The 27,901-nt window shown below is 36.5% G+C and overlaps 1 protein-coding gene across 1 annotated transcript in view; it reads left to right on the top strand.

Moving 5' to 3' along the window:
- The window catches only part of TMTC2 (transmembrane O-mannosyltransferase targeting cadherins 2), a gene marked incomplete at both ends in the record, with an annotated part of 231,443 nt that overhangs the window by 157,285 nt on the left and 46,257 nt on the right, over window positions 1-27,901 (top strand). The window contains 5 exons of the mRNA XM_079549188.1: window positions 727-841; window positions 11,406-11,491; window positions 12,355-12,539; window positions 14,198-14,276; window positions 23,629-23,750. Of these exons, the coding sequence (XP_079405314.1) occupies window positions 727-841; window positions 11,406-11,491; window positions 12,355-12,539; window positions 14,198-14,276; window positions 23,629-23,750 (587 nt within the window). The remainder of the gene's footprint in view (window positions 1-726; window positions 842-11,405; window positions 11,492-12,354; window positions 12,540-14,197; window positions 14,277-23,628; window positions 23,751-27,901) is intronic.

The following is a 27,901-nucleotide window of genomic DNA, read 5'->3' as shown; positions in this document are numbered from 1 at the left end:
GTTTCCTTTGTAAGTATACTTTTCATGCCACTCAACAAACTGCAAAAGGAACACATGTGGAGCCTTAGTTTTTTTATTATTATTGTTATTTACCTCAAGTCCTTTATAGGTGGGACATAAGGACACATTATATAACACAATAAAATGTAAGGAAAGGAACCATGTGTTTTCCAAGTAGAAAGATGCATTTTAGTGACGTATGTAATATGTTTTTATCCATATGGCATACTTTTAATCCTGGTTATTTACCTTACTGTTCCTCCAATTCCTGTGTCATATGTCAATTTTGATACTTCCATGAGAAGCCTGTCTACTCTGGGCACAACTCTTGTGGTTTCAAGTAGATATGCTGAAAAAAACTTGGACCATGAAGATGTGCATTTCTAGTTGTGCATTTAACTCTGAAGCTTTTTATGTAGAGGTTTTAGAAAAGAAAATGATCCTTTTCCTTTGCTACAGTTGTTTCTAAATCACGAAGATGTATTTGACTTGAAAGTTTATTTTCCCCCCCAAAATCTGTATGTATGCAGAGTGTATGCAAATCACTGCTACATAAGGTAAGTTGCACGGTACAGAACTGAGGGAAAAAACAAGCAACCTCCCCCCCCTTTAGGCATAGCTTCTTTGTGGGGCTTACCTCCCCTTGGAACTACCCCATGCTCAGATACTGTGTCACGTGTAATTGGATTGAAGCTCGTTCTGAATACTGCTTTTTTCTCTTGACAGCATGGGGTAACCTTGGAAATGTTCTCAAGAGCCAGAGCAAGATTTCTGAAGCTGAAAGCGCCTACAGAAATGCCTTGTACTACCGCAGCAACATGGCTGATATGCTCTATAATTTGTAAGTATGTGTGGCTTTCCTGGGATTGGACCTGTTGTGAATGCAGCTATTGATTTCCCTGCTGGCAATGGAGATGATTCTAGCTGTTACTTTGTACTGATCATTTCATTAATAGTGCTCCTTAAGCTTTGAGAATAGGATCTGTCCTTGGTCAATATTTCTATATGTTCTTTTATCATTATTCTGACTTTAGAACAGGCAAACTTACAAATCTGATTGCTTAAAAAGAAACAAAATTCCCACACTGAACAAAATGCAGATAGATGGGCTTGGCACCAGTACTGCTCCATATGTTTCTGACTCTGCTAAAATACAGAGGTGTTACTTAGACTTAAAAAGGAAGTCTAAATAACAGTGGGTGGGAGGAGTGGGTGTAAGCACTTCCTAGCATAAGTCCATATCTCTCAGTTAGCTCCTGAACTGTTAAAATAACTACTTTCTGGAGCAGCAGAATGCATCCTGCTCCCAGCTCTCTCCTGCATTTGGGCACCCAACAGCCTGGACCCTCAGAGTGGGGCTCTGCTGTGATGTGGACCCTTTCGTGCAGGACGTGTCATGGAGAGCAGAGTTCAGATTAGGGCCATTCAGTATACAGTTGTGTAAGCTGTTTAGAAACAAAATGCCAAAAGTATGTGCTGTAGTACAAGTTGTACAAAAAAAATGAATGCAAATACTGAACTTCATTGTTAAAATAAACAAATAAATAACTGGACTTTTTTACCAAGGAATCAATTGCCCATTTCATTAGTTTGCCTTACAGGTAAACATATGGGAGACGTTCCTCTGCTTTTTCAGTAAAATTTAGTGGTACAATAGCTATTCCAAAGTTGTTAGAGTATCTCAAAATTTGTATATTTTTATTAATCATACATTTAACACGTATGTGCGTGCACAACAATTTTTGCCTCTATTAGGCAGTGTCTGTGAAAATCATATTTTTGAGAACAAACTCTTTTCACTTGTGTTTAAAGAAATAATTTTTGAATGCAGCAGGAGATTGTAGGGAAAAAAAAGTGAAAAGATTAATATTCTTGAGTTTCTTATACACAGTTGGTTTGGGGGATGAAAATTATAACTATTAAATTTTTTTTATATGCCGAAACAGAAATAACAGAGTAATAAGAGGGAGGGTTGGGCCATAAAGACAGGGGATATAAAAGAAATTAAACTTCAGTAGTTTGCTGTTCTGAGAGCAAGCCGTAATGTTCTGGCTTTACACTGATTTACAAAATGTATGCCTACAAGCCTTCATTTGTGATAAATAGAAAACCTCTTGAAATTCCACTGAGTTTGTAAAAGGAATTTATCTACAATTGTTGGGATATGCAGGGCATATAGTTTCTACATGTACCCCTGAAAATAAAGAAAGTGTTTGCTATATGATGTGTTTATACATTTGCATATGCAAAAAAAAGAATATCTAATTCTTAATCTAACAGTATCCTGAATGCAATAAAATCCTCTTTCTTTTTTTTCTTTTTTCCTAAGTTTCACAAAAGCATGAGCTACAGAAACTGAAAAATCTTTCATCATTATTTTCAATCTTTTTATTTATACAGTCTTGTTTTTTTTTCTGTTTGTTTGCTACTTTCATATCCAGTATGGAAACTAAGTAGTAAATGGAATAGGCTTTGGTGCAGCAAGACACCAATCTACTCCAATATTTTAAGGGCAAACTCTGAAGAGCTTCCTTGCAAATTCAGCCCTTTCTTGGCATGCAGTTATATGGGAGCCTTTACAAAAATACTGTAATCGAAAAATACATCTTGTGTGTGATTACAGGAGGACAGTTCGATTTACTGTTTCTGGGTTTTAGTATGTGGCTTTAAAACTAAAGCAGTAATTTAGTAGATTTTTAGAAAGAAAGCACCCTTACAGTGGTTTCTGATTTGTGTGGTTTTGGCATAATGGATACTAAGTCTATTTAAGCTTCACATATTCTTTGTTTTTTTCTTTGCATTTATGCCCCAGTATTTGATACAAGATAATAAGCACTTGTGCAGTATTCGTACACAGCAGTAGCAAATCAAAGTGCTTTCTGGTCAAGGAAGAAATTATTAAGGATTAACTCACAATTTTCAATGGGTAATGATCAAAGACAAACTACATAAACAGAAGCATTTGATGATCTCAGTTCTGTTTTTTCAAGACACCATTTTGTGCTAAAATGTGCTGTTGGCTTAGCAATTGTCTATTGATTGTTAAAGCCTAGTGAGTTTAGCAGGATGAAGAAATGGCTGATTTCAGTAATACATTTTTATTTTCTGACTGTTATACCTTTGCAGCATTACAGCAGCACTGAGTTGCAGCTTCTTTTGCCATTCAGGACAATTTAAGCTGCATGAATTTAGATTACACAATTACATAATCTCCCTTTGAATGCTTGCCTGATTCAGAATGTGTCATTTGCCACTTTGTTCAAATGTGGCAATTATGTAACCATAAATAAGTTCCTGCATTTTTAGAGAGCAGCAGACATATAGTAAAGACCATATAATAAGATGCTTAGTATGGAGAAGGAGAATAAAAATAGCACAAGGCATCAGCCACATACATTGTAGAGAAGCGCTGGATTTGGAAGATGAACAGATTTTGACAAACTGTAATTCCCTAGAAAAATCTGTTTTCTCATGGCTTTCCCTCTCTCCCACAGACACTCAGGAAACTAAGTTCCAAGTTGATCTGCATCTTTAACTAAGAAATTATTTTTAATTTTGTTTTAATAATAGTGAAAAAAGAAAAGGTCTTGCTAACAGTAATACTAAGTTGGTGGTTCATCGCTCATTTAGATGTGAGTTAAAGTGGGTTCGTTGTGCTGACATTTCTCAAGTCCGAATATGTAAAAGTGAAACTACCTGGTAAACAGCCTATCTTGAGGATAAGATCTTTGGCCTGAAATTTTAGCAATCTGCGTTCAGGCTAAGGCCTTGACTTCTTGTTTGGAAGCTTTTTTTTTCTAAAAGCCTCATGAAAATCTCAAGAGGATCTTGGAGCTTGACATCTCTGAGAGCAGTTGAGATTTTCACAGTAATTTCAGTGCTGAAAGGATTTTGGCTCTGATTTTCTACTGTATGTAGAGATTGTATTAAAATGTGACTGTAATAAGGTAGTTTACACTTCAAGATACCTACCACGTGGTCTCCTGCTTGAGATAGCACTGCAAGTAATTCGACCAAATCTCAAAACCAAGTTCTAAAAATCTGTGTAGTATTACTGATTTCAGCTAGATTTCAGAAGGTGATAGATCAACATAAACAAAATCTCTTTCCATGTGTTTAAGAAATCCATGTATTTTATTACTGTGAAGTACCAAGGACAGAGCTATAGAAAAATATTTGCTTCTTCAAAGTAGGCAATGATCAGCAGATGAACAATAAACTAGTTTTTTTGTTTGTTTGTTTGTTTTTTATGGCTTGTTAACCTTTTTATGATTGTTCCCTAAAACTCAGGGTTTCTTTTGCTTTTAAATTTCTTTTGTTTAAAATTACTTCCAATTGCTGCCTAAAGTAAAATTGTTTATCAGTTAAAAGACAGTTTATTGTTTATTATTTCATTTATATTTAGGCCAAGCTCTGCTTAGAGTATGCTTTTGTCATTATAGCAGTGATCTATGCTACCTTGAGTTTCTCAGCAAGTTAAAGTAGATAGATCTGCAATCTCACATAAATGTTTAATATGCCTTTGGAATGGTACAAGTTCATGTAAATGATGCATTTGGGGAGAGTACAATGCCCAATAAAGAATAAATGGACTAATCACCCTCAGTACCTTTATTTTCATTGCAGTGATAGTGCTTTGAGTCTACAAGTTTATTGTTCAGATAATTTATTTGAATATATTCAAAGTCTAATTTTTGTAACTTTTTCTTTGGTAACTTCAGGGTACTATGTGAGTAAATGTGGATTTGTTTATTTATTTTTGTTTAGAATTTTGTTAGCTAAAGTCTTCAGTGTAACTGACATTTTAATTCTGTGAAGTCTGAGGTTATATAAGTGTTTCATGACAGTCTTTAGATTTGCATCCTTTGGTGAAATCTCTGGAAATCAATTTGAACTAAATTCTTTTTTCTTGTTCTTAGCCTATAAAACAGTTAAAATTGTGTTTTAGCTTCTTCCTTTTTAATGGTGCTGGCACGAAAATCTCCTTTGAGCTGTAAAAGTTGAAAATCCCAAAAAGAAAGCTAACTTCCTAACCTGTGCTGACCTGGAATTGAACCTTCACAGACAGAGTTGCTGCACTACTTCTTCACATAGTAGGAAACAAGTCAAGGTTATGGTTCCTCTTCCTTGATAGCACATAAGCTTTTTACAATGCAGGATGTTGAGTTAAAATTAAAGAGGATGTATTGCTGACTGTTTTACTACTTGACCATTGCATTCTCTGCTCAGAAAAAAAAACCTTGCTACAAGCTTGTTTGGAATTAATCTGTGCTTTGCCAGCACTCGTCATCTATCAAGGGCAGCAGCTCAAATTTGTGTCTTTCTGTAACTGAAGCACTCTGCATAAAGTCTTGCTGTGTTGTGAGACTGGTTTTTGAGGTAGCATTCAAAGGACACTTCAATGACCAGTGGCATCATACAGTGCAAATCTCTGCTGTGGGCCTTTTTTTTTGAGAACCTGTAATGAAAAATGAAGTGCTGATATTTTTCTAATCAGAATAGAGAGCTGAAATGCATTTGGTGACATCCAACTGAATATTTCATTCTTTGAAATGGTCTGTGCATGAACTTTGTCCATTCTGTGGACACAGCAGTTCAGCTTCATTAGTACCTTCCAGTACATAACGGGTACCTATAGAGAAGTTGGAGAGCGATTTTTGATCAGGAAGTGCAGTGAAAGGTCAAGGAGTAATGGCCTTAAATTAAAAGGAGGTAGATTTAGATTAGATATTCAGATGAAATTATTCGCTGTGAGGGTGGTGACAGAGGAACAGGTTGCCCATAGAAGCTGTAGATGTACCATTCTGGGAAGTTTTTAAGGCCAGTTCTAGTGGGAGATGCCTCTGCCCATGAATGGAAAGTTGGAACTACGTGGCCCTTGAGGTCCCTTTTTAGCCAAATCAGTCTGTGTTTCTATAAATGGCCCCTCTTATAAGAGTTTCTGTCAAGTTCTCATCCCACAGTGCTTGCACAGGCAAATGAGGGATCAGGCTTCTTGTCTGCGTGGTGCTGGCACAGCTCACAATGCTCAGCACCAAGAGTGGGGGGGAAGAAACAGCACCAATGCTACTCCTTGTCTAGGAGCATCCCTCTCTCTCTGTCCAGGCAGCAGGGCTTGAAGCAGCTGATGTCATGATGATTTAGTGGAGGGTTGTTAGAGTTAGGGTAGTATGGTTAGGTTGTGGTTGGACTAGATGATCTTTAAGGTCTTTTCCAAAATGAGTGATTCTGTGATTTCTGATGATTCTATAATTTCTGATGATTCTATGATGGGAACTCCAACTGAAGTGACTCAGGAAGAGAAGGAAGAACAGAACTATTTGCTGTCCAACTTACTTGCATTTGAAGAGCTTTTCCTGTAAATGGGAGAAAAAGACAGAATTCTTTCTGTGCTATCTGAGAGACTAAGAGAGTTAGAGAGTTTTGTGGGTGATTGTTCTGTTTCAATATTAAAAAAAATGATAATTATTAATATGGTTATGCTTTCTCTTGTTAAATTCTGCAAAGGAAATAGTCATTCTATGTTGCTACCTACTGGATATGGATTATTATTGACTACAAAAACTAGGATTGTGTTCTGTTTACATATTTGCTAACAGGATGTTGTTGGAAAACATTAAAGGTACTCCGTTTGCTATTCTTGTTAATGGAACCTAGTTGTAGACTGTTAGAAAAGGTTAGCAGTCATTTGGTTGAGTAGCTAAATGGTTTAATTGCTTAAAAGCAAGACAAAACAACAAAAACATTAATTAAGGAGCAGACTTACTAGCTTCGTGTGCTGGGCTGTTGGATTTTCTATTGCTATTTTTCTGTCCATTAGTTTTGCAAATGACATTGAAAGAGTTGGTTTGGACGAAACACTTCTGGTTTTGCTGTAGCTGGTCTGAAATTTTAATAGATATTTCACTAACATCCATGTTTACCTTCATGACAGTTATGGTTCCTGTGTATTGTATGTATGTGGTTACATACATGTGGTATATGTCAGTTTTTGTGATTAGGGAATTAACTTTTTAAACAGAGCAGCTGAACTGCACCAGGAAGAAATTAATGTGTAACTAGAGGAAAGCAGTAGACTGTCCATTTGTGTTTTGTGTCTACTTTTCAGTCCCTGAAAATAATTTTTCCTATTAGTATTCAGTGACTTTATACCAAAAACAAGGCCAAGAAGGAAGGCAGGAAGACTTTTTCAAGTTGTTGGTCAAAAAAGATAGATGAAAATTGGCAGCTTAAAGAATTCAGGACGCTTTCAGAGAAGAACTAGTTTTGGGAAGCGTTCTGCTTCATATGTGTAAATAAGCAGCTCATATTTATGGAAGTAATGTTCAGCATTTCTAGATACTCAAAAGTTAACTTTTTTATTTTTATTTTTCCTGCAACTAGACAAGCAGGATTCCAAGATGCTTCCAGAGTTGGTGGTTGAGGTCTGCTAATGCTACAAGTAGTTCACATCCTCCATTTCACAAGTGATTCACACTCCACTGTAAATGTAGCTAGAAGCAATACACATACACACACACACACACAAAAAAAAAAAAAAAGCCTGTTGTGAGGATGTTCCAGAGTTTTGCTGCTGTGATAGCTAAAACTTGTCTACTAATTCTTCCTAAATTAGTTCATGGTCAATTTATATCCATTTACTTTATGTCCTGTGGTTTAAGAAGCTTTTCCTTTTACAAGTAATTTCATCCTCATGTATTTTTAGAGGGAAAATTTATTCCTCTACAGTCCTTGCTTTTACTAAGCAAAAGGAGCCACTGACTCTTTTTTGCCCCCTTTCATCTGGTAGACTTCACATTTCTTCAATTATGTGAGTAAACTTTCTTTGAACAAAAGTTGTGTGTTTCAATTAATGTTTTAACTTACATGCTTTACAGCTGGGAAATGAACTGTAGGGAAAAAAGAGCTTGAAAACTGCGAACTTGATTCAGTTTGTCAAGTAGTTTGCTGTTGTTTTTTGTTTGTTTGTTTTTGGAGGCTTCTTTTCAGGGTATTTGGGATTATGCTCTTTTATTTATTTAGCTTGAGTATCCCTAGCCACTGTAGAAAGTTTATTAAAACTGGCAAAAGCCTTCAAGACCTTCTGTACTCATCTAAGCTCACCAGTTGAGCCGGCTTCCTTGTATCAAGCATCGTTATTGCAAAGACATACTTTTGTTTGTTCATGCTTGTGTAAGGAAAAAGGCAGGCTTTGTATCTCTGTAACGACTAAACACAGATACATACTTAATGCAGATTTATTGTCCTGATTCACAATTGGCTTTTGGTCAGTGCTCTGCACTGTACCCCCCTCCTCTTTCATATTCTTTCTATCCACTCCTTACGCCTTCTGACGAGTAACCTCTGACGAGTAGTTATCATTTAAAAGTGTAAACAGAGGAAGGGAATGGCATATCCAGAACAGACCCATTCCTGGCAGAGGAGGAACTTCCATATGTGGCCATCTGCCTCCACTGCTGGGAGCTATCAGAGACTAGGCTGTGCCCGCAAGGTGTGAGTTTCCACTTAGGGGCATTATTCCTCTGCATCTAGAAACTGGTCATTCGGAGCCAATGTTTTCTTTTGTCCCTACACTTACTGTAGACAGTAGAAATGACAATGTGGGAAAAAAGTTAACTTTCTCCATGAAAAAAAGTGCCCCAAAGATGTCTTCAATGTAACAAAGCATAATAAAAAGCTTTAAAAAAAAAAAAAGTTTGATCACATAAAAATGGAAATGTGCATGCAGGAAGCTTTTCCTGACAGTTTGTCATTTTTTATAGACTCATCATTCATTCGTTATCACTCCTTTTCAGATGAATGGAAAGGAACTTATTTTTGACTGAAAAGTTTGAAAGCCAATAGAAGAAGAAGCAGAGACTCCATCTGCCATTGCCATTTTCCAACTTTATCCCTAGCAATCAGCTATAGGGGAAGGAAGGAAGAAAGGAAGGAGGGAATTGAAACTATCAGAGTGGATCTGAACAAACAAATGAAAGCACTTCAAAGGTCATGGGCTTACATTGTTACAGTCTATGGGTCTCACTTTTTCTGCCCCTCTCCATGCTCCTGGGTACCTCAAGCACTTCTCCAACATGGCTGTGTACCATGGGGCCTGACCTTCAGAGACTGCTACAGAGCAGCTCCCCCAGTCCTCCTGCCCCACTGTGAGCCTCTTCTGGGCTGCAGGGAGCTTCTGCTCCGTGCCTGGAGCACCTCCTGCCCTCCTCCTGCACTGACCTTAGAGGTTATTGAGCATATTTATATGCCTGCATAATCCTGTTTGAGCTTAAAGCCAGGGAGGAACTGATTTTTCATCTGGAAAGTGAAGTGTCTCTCTTTAGGTACATCTCTTTAGACTATTTTTCTGTTAGTTGTACTCATTGAAAATTACATTTTTGAATTTTTCTTCACAACTTTTCCTATCTTTGTTTAACCTGAAACTAGAAATAGAAGCTCATAAATCTAGTCAGCTTGTATTACCAGTAGCCACAGGGAAAACCAGTGATCAATCAGGACTGATTTCACAAGGAGAGTAGGAGCAGTTTCATGCCTGGTCAAGGTTTTTAGGTCATATCCATCCTTCTGTTTATATTTTGTTTTGTTCAGACCAAATCTCATAAATAATAGAAATGAAAATATTTGAAATTAATGCAATTAATTCAATACTCAATTGTGCATCCAAGCAGTTGTTTATGTTTTTATATGTTTGTGAGAGAAAGAGAATGTCTGCTAGAGGACCAACTGTATTTTGTTTTGTTTTGCTTTGTTTGGAGTAGAAGTATGGGAAGGAAAAAAAAAAAACAACCTTAAAGTTCAAGTAATAAATTAAGAGTGCAAGTAGTAGAACATGTACTGGGCAGAAAAGATAAATTTGGTAATAATGATAAATGAAAGTGCTTTTAATCCAAGAAGTGTAATTGACATATGCATACCAAGACAATTTCTTGTGTTTGTGTTAACCAATTACTTCTCTTAATATGCAGAAGAGCTTATACTGGAAATAGGAAGGAAGTCCCTTACTGACTGACTTGGGGCTAATGGACAGATACTGTTTCAAACGTGAGGCTACGTGTTACAGATGGAGAAAATGTATACGTTCTTTCATTCTGTTGAATTCTGACCCAGTGATCAGAAGCAAATAATACTTTTTTAAATTCCCATGAAGTCTACTGGTTTGATTCAAGAAGTTTTCCTGAGACTTTGGAGGGAAAAAGTTTTTCTGATTGAAAATGGATAAAGGAAAAAGACCAACCTCTTTGCAGTTTGAAAAGCTATTATCAGAAGCATAGAGGAAGGAGAGAAAGATTCTGTAGGAAAAATAAAAATAGAGATTATAATCCTCCATCTTTCACCTTCTAAAAGAAATACTTTTTTTCCTGAGTACTTTGAGGTGTATAAACATGGTCATCTCCCACTGGATCATGTCTCAGTCCAAGCTCTAAGATACCTAATTATTAAGGATTTTCTTATATTTGCTTTTCTAAGGCATTTGTGTATACTTCTGATCTTAAAACTTTGGGAATGCTGTAATGCTTTGAATGCTCATTTAAGCATACAGTTGTGAATTCATGATTTCCACATCACTAATTTCTCAGTACCTTCTGTATGACTTCTGTAATTTGTAATTCACAGAGATACTTGTCATAAAAGCTTTAATTAAAGCTCATGAATTATGAAACTAACAGAACTGGAAGAATTAAGAATCATTTTTGACATCTCTTAAGTTATTAAATTTGGTCAGAGCAGAAAGAAGACGTGAGAAAAAAAAAAGAATGGATGTAGATGCTTAGCCCTATCTTCGATAATCTAGTAAAATTGATCAGCAAGAACTGGTTAAGGTAATACAAAAGAAGTGTTAGGTGGTTAGCTTTATTATGCATTTGAAAAAAGTCTGCTTAATTCAAGTCAAGGAGAGAAAACAAACTAAACATGAGTGACTTAAAGGTTACAAATAACTCCACCAACCACTTTAAAAAATCATTTTATCAAATGAGTCAATGAATCTTCTTGTTTCTATCAAGCTGAAACTACTGAATGTAGCAGTTTTGGTAAAGCCATATGAACATACCTTTTGTCTATGAGTTAATCCTGTTAGGCCAAAAAAATTCCAAGTGAATTGTTAGTAACATGCAAATTTATTATATTTCTCTCAGCTTATCATAGAAACATAGAACAGTTTGGGTTGGAAGGGACCTTTAAGATCACCTAGTTCCAGCTCCTCTGCTATAGGCAGGGACCTCTCCCTCTAGACCAGGTCACAGCCCCATCCAGCCTGGCCTTGAATGTTTCCAGGGAGGGAAAACCCACAACCTCAGTTTTGTTTTTCATATATGTGTTTAATTTGATGAGACAAAAAAATATATTTTGAAATTACGCTTTGAATAACCTTCCTCCCTCGCTTTTTCTCTTTCATCTGTGTGCAGAGGATTACTTCTTCAAGAGAACAACAGGTTTTCAGAGGCATTGCATTACTATAAACTGGCTATTGGTAGCAGACCCACATTAGCTTGTAAGTATTTCAGCTCAACAAACTTGCATGACATTGATTAGCATTTTAAAGGATATCTTCCTACTCTTTAATAACACTTTTTTTTTTTCCCCACACACATTTTTTTCTTTCTGAAAGTGAAAGAAGAGATTTCACCCTTTCCAAGCTGGAAACATTGTTTTACTGCGCTGAAATTTTACAGTGGTTTTATTTACTGTGGTGAAGGGAAGAAGCAGATAGGGGTTTAACACTGGACAGCACAGGTAGAAGTTAAAATGTTTCTGGCATTGTTATCTGTAGATATTTCTGCCCAAATTTATAGGCTCCTGTTATCTCTTTTCTACAGCCAGTCTCTGATTATTTTACTAAGTGTTGTAAGTGAATAATATAAATATTTTTTAAGTCTTTTAATTTTTCTTTTCTTATATGGAAAAAATGGAAATAATCCATAAGGTGTTGCCCAAACTTAAGTGTTGTTCCAAAATTAAGTAAATACTTTTAAAGTGATTTTTTTTTTGTAGGTGAAATATTGAATCTTCCACATGTCCATGTGTGTGTGTACACATACATATGCATAGACATATCAATATATTTTTATCAAAAAAAGACCAAGTTTTCAACATTTCAAGCACTGACAGTATATGCTTGATACACTCCTAATAAGAGGAATGACATGGAGTGCACAGCTTAACCAGTATTCCCTTTTCACTTTCCTCAGTCTTTATAGCTTCTATTCTCCTTTCCTTGCTTCTGAACAATTACACTCTTACCTGTTCCTCTTTATAGCAGTAATTGATCTATATTATACAAAAGCAAATTAGATAGTAACAGGATCTCTTTCTGATATTACTTTAAAAATATGACATTTCTTTCCATCTTCACAGCTGCCTATTTAAATACTGGCATCATCCTGATGAACCAAGGGAAGACAGAGGAAGCCAGGAGGACATTCCTAAAGTGTTCAGAGATCCCTGATGAAAATTTGAAAGATCCTCATGCTCATAAAAGCTCTGTTACTAGTTGTCTTTATAATTTAGGAAAACTTTTCCATGAACAAGGACACTATGAGGTAACACTCCAGATTTGTTACAATAGCATGCACAAATAGTGGCCCACTGTTTCCATCCAGACTGTCAAAACACGACACAGGCATTAATTGACTGAATTTCACCAAATCATGATTAGTATTCTCTGCAGAGAGTAGTTATTCTCTACAACCATGGGTGGAAAAATGTTAATTTGCAGTGTGATGTTCTGGTGTCAGAATTGGTATTATCAGTGATCACATCTGATTATGTGCTAATTCATTCTTTTTGTCTTTGTCCCTGTTGCTGGGAAAAGAATTAGGCTGCTACAGTCCAGCTGACCTAATTCATATTGGCTTTTTACTTCAAAATAGTGTGTCCATCTTTAGTTATTAAAATGCATTAATGTTTCCAAGAATTAAACTTATTTGGAATAATTCAAAACTTCAGTGATCGGAAGCATCCCAGTTTGTTATGTATGCTAAAATCCTAGTGCTGTTTTGAGATAATTTGGCCTAAGTGCCATAGTAAGTTGAATTTTTTATAGGTAGTTACATGGCACCCAACACATCTATCTCATTTACATGTGACTGCTGAGATTTCTCTCCATTCTCCCTAGGAAATTTTTAAAACTGGTTCTTTGCTTGAGTTTTCACCTCTTACAGTATTTGAAAGGAAGTCATTGTCTTTGCATTGCCAAGGATACTTCAGCACAGGAGTTACACGTGGCTTTGATCCATGTAACTCTTTCTGACTGTGAGAGCTAACTTGGTTGTTTAAGATCAGACATTCACAAGGCCTACAGATTCTCTATCACCTGACTGTCGAATCCAGCCCTGTCAGATGGCAGTTACTAATTGGTTAAAACAGGCACAGACAGCGAATACATCCATAAAGATAAGAGAACAGCAGCATATTGCCTGCATGGCTGATAGAGTGTAGAGGTAGAGTGCAATGCCTGCATGGTACAAGAGATTTTAAAAATTTAAAACATTGGGTTTCTGCCTGGTGGTCATGGCAGTCTGACCCAGGCTTGATCATACATTTAGATTTTTCAGTCACGTTTCAGTTGTCAGAAGCTGTGACTATTTGATGGGATGACGTGGAAAGCGATGCATAGCGAGCAGAGTGACCAGTAAGCATCCTAAGTGCTGAATGAATCATAGGTACATAATGAGGTAATTCAAAGCACAGCACGTTTGTGAAGGGAAGATGGTTTTGGCATTCCTAACTATAGTTCATCTCGTTCTGTGGAGCAAAATTTTGCTTGTGCTTTTGCTTATATTTTGTTATTCCTTGGTGGTAGAAAATGATTTCTTTATTTTTAGGTCACTTACTGTAGCTTAGTCATCAGAAAATCCTTTGTCTACTATTTGGTATTATCCCATATTGTTTACTAGCATATAGAATTTTATATATATTCATAAGCTCACGAGTCTTCAAAGAATTTAAAGAAATTTTGATGTGGGAAAGGAGTTGTATCAATGAACTAATTTGATCTCTTGTCAACAAGCTTTACTGAATTTGTATAATTTTGTACATGAAAAATGTGAAAGTTCTGTGATATTTATAATGCAGATGTGTTTTCTCTCTCTGCATCTCTTTATTTGGAGAAGACAGATTCTTTATAATTCATATGTAGAACCACTTTTGAAATTGGTCCTTTACTAATGATTTGTCCCATGTGTGTCTCTCTCTTCAGGATGCCCTAACCGTTTACAAAGAAGCAATACAGAAAATGCCAAGGCAGTTTGCACCACAGAGCTTATACAACATGATGGGTAAGTATATTGTTACTGCGTCAGAATGAATTAGCTAATAAGAACAAAATAGTTGCTTTCAGTAGATACTAGCCAAACAAGGTTCAAGAGCTTACATGCCAGTAAATACAGTGCTCTATGAAACATGACTAGACTATCAATTGTTGGATATCTAAGAGTGTTCAATTTTTAAAAAATTTATTTATTTCTCTTTGAAACTGAGTTTGCATTTGCTTTATAGAAAACGCAGTGGAAAGTAATCCTAATTATAACAAAATTTCATCTAATATGGTAGTATTCTTAATAAGATAGTATTCTTAATCACATCTTTACACAAAATACATTAAACGAGTGACAGGAAAAAATATATGTATTATTTGTACTATTCAGATCTGCAAAAAACAGGAAAAGGAATTGTTTTGGAGATGTTTTAAGTGGAATTATTGTTAAAGAAGCATGCATTTCTACTAGCCCACTCAGTTTCTGATGAGTAGATTCTGCAAGCTCTTATCAGAGAAAGAAACAGTCTTAAGATGCGTTTGAAATAGTTTGAAGTGAAGCAGTAAAAAATACATGTAGAAGCAATTAGGATCCCTCATGCCAAAAAGGTAAGGCTCTGTGTTGGTTAACACAGCTGTCAAAAGGAGGCACCACTCACTCTTCTCTACTTATTCGGAAAATTTATCTTTCAGTAGCTCCTTACAGGTTCTCGGACATGGGAAAAGTACTCTGAAACTCTGGTTGTAACTGATGCTACATATTTGCATATCTCTGTAAATGCTAAAATAAGTATTTGTCACTATGACATAGTATCTAATGTCTTCTTAACAATTCATACAGTTCAATGCAGATTTACTTCTTCCTAAATTCTGAGCTCTACCAGGTCAATGCAAATGGCTAAAATTTGCACATGCTTTCTTTTTTTTTTTAGAAAGTCTTAGCTAAACTATTGCTTTATCATTTTTATTTATCAGCATTTACTGATGGATTTGATGGGGTTATCTGCAGTCATAGCTCTGTGGGAATTAAACATCTGCTTATTATTGGTGTCCTGTAGTGGCTTTTGATGTACTGCAGGGCTCCAGCAAACCCTCAGAAGTTTGATTGCCCTCTTTAGTACAGATATATATTTCATAGTTCTGATAAAAGTGCTGTCAGAAGTGCAGAAATTACAAGATGAAAACCAATGTTGTTTCCCACATCATGGTTGTTTCATTATAAGGCCTGTGTCACCCTTTTTCTTTCCCATGAATAGGTGCTCCCTTTAGAATCATAATGACCTAAAAGGTTCTTTAATATATTGCTTCTTTTTCTGTTGGTTACTTTTTTAGATTCAGGAGGTCTTTCTCAGCTTTCTTTATCCTTTCCTCAGTCCACAAAGTTCAAGTTCACTCTACTTCTGGGATTTGCATGTATTAACTCACTGAGTGACAGTGAGCACAAAGACAAGCTCAGTCCTTTGCCCAGGCTTGGCTGGTGCTACACATGCTCCCTCCACTGCTCAGTGTGCGCACCGGGCTCCACTGCCTTTAGGCAGTTGCTGACAGCCACAAATATCCTGGTGGCATAACAAGTCAGGGCCAGCTGAGATTGCCATAGCCTCTTTCAGGCTATTATGGGGCTCTGTAAAGTACAGCTTATGCTGTACGTGGTGTATATTTGTATTTTGGTTGCTGTTGTGATTGCAGCTTTTGCAGAGAAACCAGGACTTGCTTCACGTTCGTTGCTGAGGTGTGGCTTATTGGCTCTATTGCAGAGGCAATCTGAGAGGCTAGGTGAAGAGCCAGATGGTGACTTCAACTGTGCTCAGTGCAGCTATGCTAACAGCCGGTTTGTTTAAAGCTGTCCTGGGTGCGTCCACATCAACACTCATACTGCAGTTAGACAAATTGAATCAGACTGTTCTCTCCTGTCCGTAACAGTGTAAAGGTCAGCTGGAATGTCAGAACTGGGTAGCTGTGCTGGGTTTGTCCTGTGGGAAGAAAAGATACCTCTGGGGAGTAATTTAGCCCACCTGTCCTAAACACCTATTTTAGTTTACATGAAAAATCCTCTGCAAGCATACTTCTTCTGTAAAAGGAGCTGAGATGGCTGGCTTAGAATTGCTAGATTGAGTTGAGTGAGATAAATCCCAAACACCAATTCAGTCACCTCTTTGTATCGAAAGTGACAGGAGAACAAGGCGAACACATCCATTATCTGGAGTGCATCTGCTCTGCGGTTCATACAGTGCCACTGGGTACCAGAGAGCTGACTAGATTGTTTATTTCTTTCAAGACAAAGTTATAAACACTTTCACCATAACACTACCTTTGATATACAGCTTTACATAAATTTGTCTGGCTACTGCTTGCCTTTAATTAGGAGACTTTGAGGCAGTGAGATAGGCCAGTGCTGTCAGTGCATGTGCTTGGTGCATGAAGCTGTCTCTGATCTGTGCCCATTCACTGTGTGCTGAGGAGAAGGAGGAGCAGCTGGGGTGTGCTCCCTACCTGTGCAGGAAGGAAGGATCCTTCCCTGTCAAGATATGTGGAGAGGGTCTTCATAGCTTATCATGGAAGTGTAGTTACAGTTTGAGATTATGTATCTGCTGTAGTAACTGTTATGATTGATGTATTCCAAGTATCTGGCAGTAGCTCTGCTTGTTTCAGTGTCAGCATGTGATCTAAGAAAACAGTACTTCCTTTAATTTCTAATAACTAGTTGATTATTTCACTGAAGATTTTATGAAGGCTTTTTTCCATGTATAATGTAGATAAAATACATGAAGGAAAATAAACAGAAGATGAACTGTTTGAATGAATCAGGTTTTGAGCTCCAGCACTCCAAGTGCAGCAGCATTAGCACTCCAGTAGCGTTAAGCCTTTACACCACCTGCTTTCCCTGTTTGTCTTACAGTTCTTTTCCTGCACTTGCCTCTATTGGCCTTTTGCTCTGCCAGGCCCAGGGGCTCATTCCTCTAGTGCGCCAATCTGTCCAGCTGACTCATTCTTTAAAACTCAAACTAACTTCCCTGTTAAAAGAGGAAAAAATACTGGGCTTCAAGAAGCAAACCATCCGTTTGATTTTGCATTTTAATCATTACACAAAAGGCCAGAAGACCTGCATCAACTATTCTAAGTTTGTGCATATGAAAAGTTGCAGAGTAGATTTTGGTCTCCTGTTGCTGTGATTTATTTTGCCAGGTGTGCAACAAGTCAGCTAAAGAAACCATATGTTTCTCTGGCTTTGTACCAAGAAGTAAAACCTTTTTCTTTTTTTTTTTTAATTTAAAGAACTCCGAACAGCTAAAAATTAAACTCTAAAACTAGGAACAAAATAATTATTCAACAGGCTGTGTAGGGTTGGCTTGATATTTATTTTCTCTATGTCATATTTCTTTGATGTAAATTAAAAAGTACGTACTAAGGTTACACAGATTAATTTGTTTGGCATGACAGCATGCACTACAAAGGCCAGAGTCCAGCTCAGCTGCATTAAATAGGTAATATATTTTGTTTAAAGTTTCAATTAAAACCTAGGGTCAAAAGATAAAATAGTCCCTGTGGGATCTTGAACACTTTAATGCCAATATTAGGATTGCTTAAGGATCAGCCTTTGCTCTCGATGTCTTTTGCATTCTTGAAATCTGATATTGTACAGTTGATTGTATTACATTGCTTTTAAAACCACGCTGGCCCACCTGCTACAGTAATTTGTACTCCTGCCAGTGAATTGGTGTGAGGTGGGGCATGAAAGCTTTATTTTAATATTGAAAACAACAACAGAGATGCTGGAGTGGTGGTGTTCAGGTTTAAGCTGGCAAGATAAAATCATAAAGATAAATGTTGTGATCATACTTCATCTGCTCTTGCTGACTAATGTCTGAATGTCTATTTTCAAGTGCATTTCATGCAAAGTTTTTCAGACCTTTTTTTTATGAGAGAAATGCAAGTTATAAAAGAAGCTAGCATTGCAGGAGTGAATATGGTTAATGATGCGCAGTTTAGATTTCTCCTTGCTAATGTGCTACATTGCACATGGACAGAAAACAAATCATACTATAGCGAAAGCCAGGTACAGAAAAGGAAAGGGGAGCCAGATTGTACATCTGGTGCAGAAGTTTGCATCATAAGCATGGAGGCTTAGCATGTAGAGAGATTTTTTGTGTTGATGATTGTAACATAGCTATCTATTTGATTATGCTTTTGAGTGGATGTGGCTGTTTGTACAAACCTGTTAATATTGTTAAGGTTCCTATCCTATTTGCCCCCCACTCCCACTAAATGTTTTTTTTATTGAATTACTTTTAAATGTTGTTCAGTACTCCAAGAAACACTTTTTGTTGGTGTAGTTTTACAGTTCATACTGTGCAAGGCTTACTTTTTAAGAGCCAAAGATGATTAAGCTGTGAAATGGATATCCCATGTCATATCTTGTGCAGAGTGTGGTACCTCCACTTGTCTAAGCTCCAACCATCAGTGCACTTACTATGTTCCTCTATGAAGCTTTGCTGGTAATTGCTTACTGAAGGTACACTGTGAAAACTTTTTTTCCTGTTAGATTAACTTCGTTGTAAAAAAAGGATTTTTTTTATTTCATATGTTTGTTTTGTTGGATGATCTCGAATAAGAATGGAGTTGACTCCAGTAGTAAGAAGCGTAAAAGATTTTGCTCCCTTCTCCCCCTTCAAGCCCCATCCTAACTGTACCCAAACTTTGCAGACTTCTATAGTTCACATTTGCTGCTCAAAACTGTATGTAGATCTCTGGGCTGATTGACCCTTTTCCTGTTTTTTCACTTTATTCATGTGAGGGATTCAAACTGGGTATGAAAGTTACTGCACTGAGTTGCTGAGGGTACTGTGGATGCAGCATTTGAGACCAGTTTCGGTTTGTTGTTTTTTTTTTTTTTTTCAGGTTCTCAGATTTTCTTAGTTTTTTCTCTTTGGGCCATTGAACTATAATTTCTTGTGAAATGCTTTTATTTTCTTAGACAAATTTCTGAAAAGGCCATGAGTCTAAGCCTGTCATGTATTTGTATTTTCAACATACAGGATTTTGTATGAAAAGAGGCATTTGTAGACTAAAAATAAAATCCAGTGCTGAAACTGGACTACAGAAATCCCAGTTAGGTGTGATTCTAATGGAAAATATTTCTATAAAGAGCATTTAAAAACAAACAAACAAACAACTGTTCTGGTAGAATGTCTATGGTATACTGACAAAAAAAAATAATAAAATAATGAAGAGTACAATCACTAGTTCAGTTATGAATTCTTGGTCAGTTTGTACCCTTGCAGTTTACTGCTGGTTGCACATCTGTTGGAAAATGAAAATGAGCTTGTCTGTCTCAGGTGAGCTCAGTGCTGCCATTTCTGTCAATGTTTTCCATTCTGTGGAAGTCTTTGTGTAACAGGAAACAGCTGTGCTAAGTCCATGCTGTTTTGTGGTGCAACTATTTTGTTTTGCCCTTTGTTTATATAAGTTTTCCACATCAGGTATTTTTTTTTTCAAAAGTAGATTACTGGTCTAATTAAATCAGATCAAAGACTTTGCTTTGGCTAATTGAGGCCTGGAAGAATCTGCTCAAAGTAAATGTGGATTGGCTCCTATCCATCAAAAATCCGCTTAAAATACAGTGCATTTCTTGAAATCTTCAAGGAGATTATTCTCTGAAAGAAAAAAAAAAACACAATATGCTTAGTCTATGCAGATTGTGATGCTCATTAAGCTCACACGCTTCAGCTGTTTCAGAGAGGATGTGCATGCACTGCATATTTATCACCAAGACTGAATCTCTTGTAGTGTATCCTACACATCAATACACTATAGCAAGCTATGCTCCTAGATTTATTATGTTATTGTATGCACTGATACCTAAGGGAAAAAAAGAAGGAAATCATATATGCTGTGCATTTATGGTAAGCACATCTGCAGCCTTAATTTGCACAAGAGGGCTGTGCAGCTGCATTGGGAAGGACACAGATTCATTATGGTGTTGCAGTACACAGGAGCAGAGGCTTCTATCTTTTTTCTAAGACCACCTCTTTATATTCCTAATTCAAAGAAATTATGGAAAAATGAAATTTAAATTGTGACTAAAGTTTCATAGGAGAGCTCTTCCTTTTCACAGTGCACCTCTGTCTTCTTTGCTGTTTTGAGTTCTACTCTGTTCTGGCCTTTTCTATGTTACAGTTTTACCATCTAGATATTTCAGTGGCAGATAATTACACGTACAAGGATGATACAAAGCATATTTACCCTGCATGTCTCCTTCACAGAGAGATTTTTTTTCAGTTGTCTTTATAGCCATTATCTCTTGAGATCCTAAGAGAAGAACTACAGAAAAATTTATGTTCTTAATCTGAAACTGTGAGTATGTGGAACCTAAAGAAGCACAGTGCTTTTGCAGAAGCTTTTGCTCTTGCAGCATGGCTTCACTGTATTCATTGATAAGTCTGCTGTGTTCCCTTCAAACAGATGGCTTTGGCTTGGGTTTTGTAGAGGTCTGGCTGCTGTGGAACTGAAAGAATTCCATTATCTATAATGAACCAAGCAAATCGGAAGTCAGCATGTGGGAGGTTAATCTAGAACCACATAGATAGAAAAGGAAAAAAAAAATCTTTCTTCTGGAAAGAAAGATGCTTTCATGCAAATGGTTCTTAATTAACAATATGCAGTATATACTAAACCTACCATGTGTTTTCTAATTGGAAGCTTTGCATTAAACTTGTATTACACTTCATTATCAAGTATAAAGTCAATGGTTCTGAGGAAACAGGTGGTAGCAAACTGATTCTCTCTTACTAGTTAATATAAATATTTAATGTTTTCTACTATTGTTATTATTTATTTACTCTTAATTAATGTACCCAGGGATAATTTTAGCATTTGTTGTTCATGCTGTATTTTTAGAGATGATCTTTCAGTCCCAAAGAACCTGGAGAAATATAGAAAATTTGCTTACATATATATGTATATATATATACACACGCTTGATTTCTTGACTTTGTTTTGTGTATACTAAGATATATTATGCATAATGTTATGTTACTTATTTGTGAGTGTCAGCATAATGGGGAAAAACATTACCATGTTGTTAATATCTCTGAATTTGATCACAGGTTTTGGGGAGCGTTCATGTTGTGCTTGCTGTTGCTTTTTCCCCAGCTTGGACGTTTTTTGGTTTTGGTTTGATTTGGGCTCTTCTGGAGTTGTTCTTCTAGCTTGGTCAGCAAAACTCTATTGGACCAGCAATAGAGTGAGTTGGGTACTGCTGGAGCTGAAACATCAGCTACTTCTGTATGCAATCAGATATCAAGAATAGGATATGAATATGGAATGCTATGTAGACCCTTCAATTAGAAATCCTGGTCTACTGGATGTACAGACCTGCACCCTTTTTTGGAAACATTCTATTTCCTGATAAAATTCATGTTGGCTTCCCTTAGCCTTGGATAGTGCAAATATTAGAATTTGCACTATCCAATGCTAAGGGATTTTTTAATAAAAAACTAATTTTTAATAAAAGACTAATTCCAATATAGGAAATGGTGATAGCAGATAACCAGTTCTAAATTACCCAAAAAAGGGCAATGGCTGTAACTCAGTTAAAGAAAGATTTGCTTATCTGTCCCAAGGATCAGGGCTCACCAAATACTCCAGAAAGAGGCATCTCCAGGTAGAGATCCTTCCCTCATAGCTGCCAGCCCTTAAATGAGACTTAGGGAGGGGAAGAACTGGATTCCACCCCTTCTGGTCCCACAGGTGCATTGCTTTTACATGTGCACCCAGGACTGGCTGTGTCCCTTCACCAGGTGCTCAATCATTGGTTTAGGCTGTGACAGCAATTCCCATACATCTGGAAACTCAAAATTCTGCCACATTTCACCAAGGATTCCTGTGTTTTATGACAAATATAGGAAAAAAAAATCTAGTGATGAAATCCGCACACTGAAGTGGGCATTTTCAGTTGTTCAGTTGGGAACGGGCACCTAGAGCTATATACACCTGGAGCTCATGCAAAAGAGCTGTGTAATTGTAGAATCATAGAAGAGTAATTGTAGAATCATAGAATTGCTTGAGTTGGAAGGGACCTCAAGGATCAAGTTCCAACCCCCCTGCCAGAGGCAGGGTTGCCAGCCACTAGGTCACATACTAGATCAGATTGCCCAGTATCCCATCCAACGTAGTCTCCAGAGAGGCATCCACAACCTCTCTGGGCAACCTGTTCCAGCACCTCACTGCTCTCTCAGTGAACAACTTCCCCCTGACATCTAATCTGAATCTCCCTTCCTTTAGTTTAAAACCATTCTCCCTTGTCCTATCACCATTTACCAATGTAAAAAGTTGATTTCCCTCATCATTATAAACTCCCTTTAAATACTGGAAGGCTACAATGATGTCTTCTCACAGCCTTCTCTTTTGTAGGCTGAACAAGCCCAGTTCCTTCAGCCTACATTCATAAGAGAGTTGCACCAGCCCTTGGATCATTTTTGTGGCCCTCCTCTGGACCCTCTCCAAAAGGGGAGATGCAGAGAACTAATTTGAAAGCTGCTTTTCTTCACCACTATGTACTTGTTGATACTGCTTATTTCCAACCTTCAAGAAATTGGATTGTATTGTTTCTTGGATTGCTTTTGTATTGTTTCTTAGCTTTGCCCTCCCAGTATAGTAAATCTTTTCTCAGAAACTTAAGGACTGCAATCATCTATACCACAATATGTCCTTCTGACATCCTGTTCTTCAACATTGCCTGCCTCAGCCTCTTTTATTTTGAAAAAAAGTCCAACTCAGATCTTTTCATATGCAACTTCCTAAGAGTAGCAATTTTAAAATTAGAATTCTGTATTCTAGTTTAATATTTTTGTGGCAGATGACCTAATTTGACTACCTATGGAGATTAGGCTTCTTTGTATTGTTCTTTCCCTCCAGAATGGTTTCAGGATTGCTTTCTTAACATTACTTTTTTTTTTTTTTTTTCAAGTCTATATTCTTGATGTGATATGGTTAATTGCAAACTCATTCTATATTATTCCTTCTACTCCCTGCTCTGCAATGTAGACTTATGACAAGAAGTAACTTTTCTGTAGCAGATGTGATAAAAATTCTGTTAGAGACTTATAACTGAAACTTGGCAGTTGGAGCTACCTCTTGCAATTCTATTACAAGGCTTCCTAAACCACACTCTTTCAGCCTTAGTGAGGCCATAACTTAAAAGTCTCAGTGAGACTGTTTACTATTATTTTTAACTGCCGACATTCAAAGCACGTCACACTTTCCAAGATCTTTGCCTATTTAGTAAATAAAAAAAATTATAAATGAGATAATAAATGTATGGGAAACTTGAAAATGTTGGGGATATTCTCACTAGCATTTGTTTGACCCTGTAGGAGAAGCCTATATGAGAATGAGCCGTCTGCCAGAAGCAGAGCACTGGTATGTGGAGTCACTGCGATCCAAGAGCGACCACATCCCTGCACATCTCACCTATGGAAAGCTTCTGGCTCTGACGGTGAGTTACTCAGCAGCTCCTGGGAGTCTTTTGAGTAGCTGAGGTGAAGGGACAGGAAGACTTTGGCCTGAAAATTACTGCAGTGTTTCAGCTGTGATTTTTAGTGAAGGAATTTGATCGTGTATGGATTGTTTTGTTTTTGTGTTTTGTTTTTTTTTTTTTAATCCATTCCTGAACTATTACAACCTCTTTGTGAGAAGAAAGCAGTTATCAAAGAATTGAAACTTCATAATATTTTATTTAAAATGCCTTCTTTATAAATAATTAGGTCATAAGTAATGTTATTAAAAAATATTTAGTGCTTGACCCAGGTTTGTTGTGGCAATCTATGGCAAACATATGGGTGTCCCTTGGATTTGCAAATTACATGTCTCATGCTTTGGATTTACACTTCTACAGGAGTATCTCTTTGAGCTTATGAATAGAAATAATTAACTCCTGTCTGAAAGCTACTTCTAACAATCAGAAGAGTTTGACTTTTAATCTCTTCAAAATTTACTCTGCGTTTTGAGTACAGAGAAACTTTTAGCTCCAGCTAAACTAGCCCCATAATAGAGCACACAGTGCCAGTCAACCTTGATTTTTACAGTTTTTAGAGATTAAAAGAATTTTCTATTCTTCTCACTAAATTGGTCCTGTTTTAAAACTATCTTTTGCTTGTTTCCTAATTCACATTGCTGTTCATTTTTTATTTTTTTTCTGGGAATATCGTCTTTCCTTTCTTTTATTCCACATTTGCTTTCATTGTTTGCCCTAGTAGCTCCATATTCCCTTTCTGTGCTCTACTGATATGCCTTTATAGCTTCTTCAATCTTTATGCTTCAGCCTGATTGTTTTTCTCAACTTTTCACTAGCCGTAAGCTTTTCCTCTGACCTTGTTATTTTTTGCCCAGCCTTTAATGTGTCCTTGGACACAGGGTAGAATTCAAGTTAAGAAAAATAGTTCAGAATTAATTTTGGCTGATCCATTGCTATTAGCACAGAAGAATTCTACCTGAGCAACAAGTGACAACATAAATAGAAAGAATTAAAAATGGTTCTGTGTTGTCACATGATGTCCTGTAGAGAATTTGGTAAAAGCTGTCTGGATTAGAGTTTTCAACTTCTACTGGAGGGCAACCTGTTAGTGTTATATTCCCACTGCATGTCCATCTCAGGATCTGGAAAGGCATTTTTACTACGTATTATTAACATTTCCAGATCCAGGTAAAATTTTGCAGATATTCTTAAATGTGTGCACTTACTGATTACCTTCCTCTGGAATACAAATATAAGTAGGTTATACAGCAAAATTTCCTAATTATTGGCTTCTTTTTAGATCTTTGATATAGAAATTCCAATGTATTAGAATTACTGTGGGGAAAGAGTTTTCTCAATTAAAGTCCATATCTTTCTCTCTTTGTCTCTTTTCTTTCTTGTACTTTGTACTTCTTGTCAATTCTGTGCATTTTCTGAACTGCTGAATATATGAAATATAGGAACTATTAAGGAAAATCTTGCGGTTAGTCTGGGAAAAAATATCTCAGTTTTCTTCAAAGTAACAAGATCTCAGAATCTGATAACTCCTAAAAAACATTGTGTGCCATTAAAAAGAAATTCTGAATTTTGTCCCCTCGTTATGAATGTTCAGTTATTGGTTTAAACATAAGTGGTATACCCAAACTATGGGAAGGAAGTGATGAACTGTGTATATACATAAAGTAGAATTGAGCTGTTTACTTTTCTTCAGGGATATTGTCCCTTTTAAGGGACAAAGTACTTAGGTGGATTTTGTCTTGAGGATCTTGAGGTGCTTGTGGAAGAATGTGTCTTATTAGCAAAAAGGACAGGACTTATATACAGCTTTGAAGTCCATTTTAATAACAGCAGCATAGGCTGAAAAAGTGTTACTGATGTCTGTCAGACCTGTAGTAATGTCTTTATAAACACAAGAAAGCACACTGATGTCAATGTAATTAAAGGTAGTGGAAATTTTTTAAGGTGGATATTTCAGTCATGAAAAAAAAATGTTGGTTTGTCTTTTATGTGGTGGAATTTGGTATTTGTTTCTTTTTTTTTGTTTTGTTTTGTTTTTGTTTTGTTTTGTTTTGTTTCTTTGAGTTACAAAGCCTGAAAAGACCTTCAATAAGAAGTTGGATCATGGAGAGATTTGGCAGTAGAATATGAATTTTTGTGTCCATGTTGGTCGCTTGTCCCTAATCAGTTTTGCAGTCTACCATCTGCTCAATGAGTCATATTAAATGAGTTTTGACTAGTCTCTAATACTCTAGCCTGTACTAGTTCTAGTTCCTATCACAAATATATGATGCCATAATTGACATCCTTCCTAGAAGTCTGCATAGACTTCCTTGGGATTCAGTACTGTTAAGAACTACTCCCTTTGGTGTAGTTATTTTAGTCCATACTGAAACAGAGGTACCACTGTGATTTATTCTTCGCTTAAACTTTGCTACCTAGGCTTCTGGTCATTTATTCACATCACAGCTGGTGTATTTATGAGAGAGAAAATCCTACTTCAGTAAGTTTTCAGATGTTAGAAGAGAGATGGCTTATAGGCTTGTTTCTCCTCATCTGTCATCTGGTTTTTTGGAACTAAACTTTCAGACTTTGTGCAATTCTTTGTCTAAGTGCTGAAACCAAACTATTGATAGCACTTCTCTATCTATTTCCCAGGAGAGAAAGGTGAGATGGCTGATAAAGTGAGGGATGGGAGTGGGTGCTAATATAGATAGAAAATTCTTCTCAGTCAGTAAAATTGAGGGATGAGGGGTGAGAGGAGGATGGTTTCAGACAAGTTCCAAAGTTCCAGCCGAAGGCAATTGTACTATTAAAAAAAAAAAAAAAAAAAAACAACAGTAAAATCTAACCCATAAAGTTTACAAGTTAAGCTGTTTTAATTCCTGTCTTAAATTCTAATAAAGTGGCTTAATTTAGTATTTTTCCTTCTTAAGTCTGCTGCCAGTATTAATGCTTACTGAGAGCAGCATGGCATGATTCATTTATTCTCTTAGTGCCAATCCTGATACGTGGGCCAGCTTCTTGTACCTTCTGAGTCTGCTTTACCTTCCAGTGAGGAAATCTGAGGCTGACCTATGCCCAGTGTGTAGATTGTAGATTGTAAAACTGCTTGTTCATTATAGCAGGCTCTTGTTTCCCGGCTTTCAGCAGAAGTTTGTCAGGTTCATAAACAGGGACACTGAGACAAATGTACATTCTAGGATGTAATCCATTGTTTTATTTGTGTTATCTGGCCTTGATTCTGTCAAACACAAGCTAGCATCTCTGCACGTGAAAAAGTATGTTTTCTAAATTCACAATTACCTGCCATTTCTTTTTTACTTTTTTTCTTTTCTTGTAATAATGGATTCTGCAGCACACATAAAATAAAGACACTATATACCAGGTCAGCTTAGTAGCTTAACAATAAAAAAAAAAGTGTACTTTTCATTCCAACTTAAGCAATAATCATCATGGACAATATTGTCTATTAAGTCTACTTTGATCTGGTAATTAAATAAAATGATATCTCAAGGACTTTTTCAAGTTGAATTTTTCTATGATTTTATGTAACTTTTTTTGTTTTAATGCTGAAGATAGTTCCAATTTACTGAAATGTATTGTTCTGAATGAAGTCCCAAGTATACACGTAATTCAAAAGCTTATTATTCTCTTTTATTGAAAAGAAATTTCAGAAGATTTGCTTCTACTGGAATGGGTTACATTTTGTAAAGTAATGAATTGCATCATTTTTACAGTTTTAAAAAGATAAATCACAATTCATCCGCTGTGATAAAATTAAAATGATTGCAATTATGCTGTGAATGACAGATACTAATTCATGTCATCATCTCTATCCATTTTCATGTAGCTAATGTTGCTGCTGCTCCAAAGGGCAATTTAAATTTTAAACTTGCTTTTCATGAGAGATTAAATGAACAACAGCAAGCAAAAGCATACTCTATATATTTTCTTTACTTTTGCTAATTCTCATGCTTTTTTATATGCTCACTATGAGCACATAAATTTATAAATGATTTCATAAGCTTCCATATAGTCCAGAAAGTCTTAAAAGACAACGTGATGTTATTTCTGTATGAGTTTCTTTATCCTGCAGATGAATGTTACTGAAAACCTGAGTGTTAATCAGCAGT

Source organism: Tetrao urogallus, assembly GCF_951394365.1.
Source record: "Tetrao urogallus genome assembly, chromosome: 1".
In the NCBI taxonomy this organism is placed as follows: domain Eukaryota; kingdom Metazoa; phylum Chordata; class Aves; order Galliformes; family Phasianidae; genus Tetrao; species Tetrao urogallus.
This window is presented reverse-complemented; position numbering and strand designations above follow the sequence as displayed.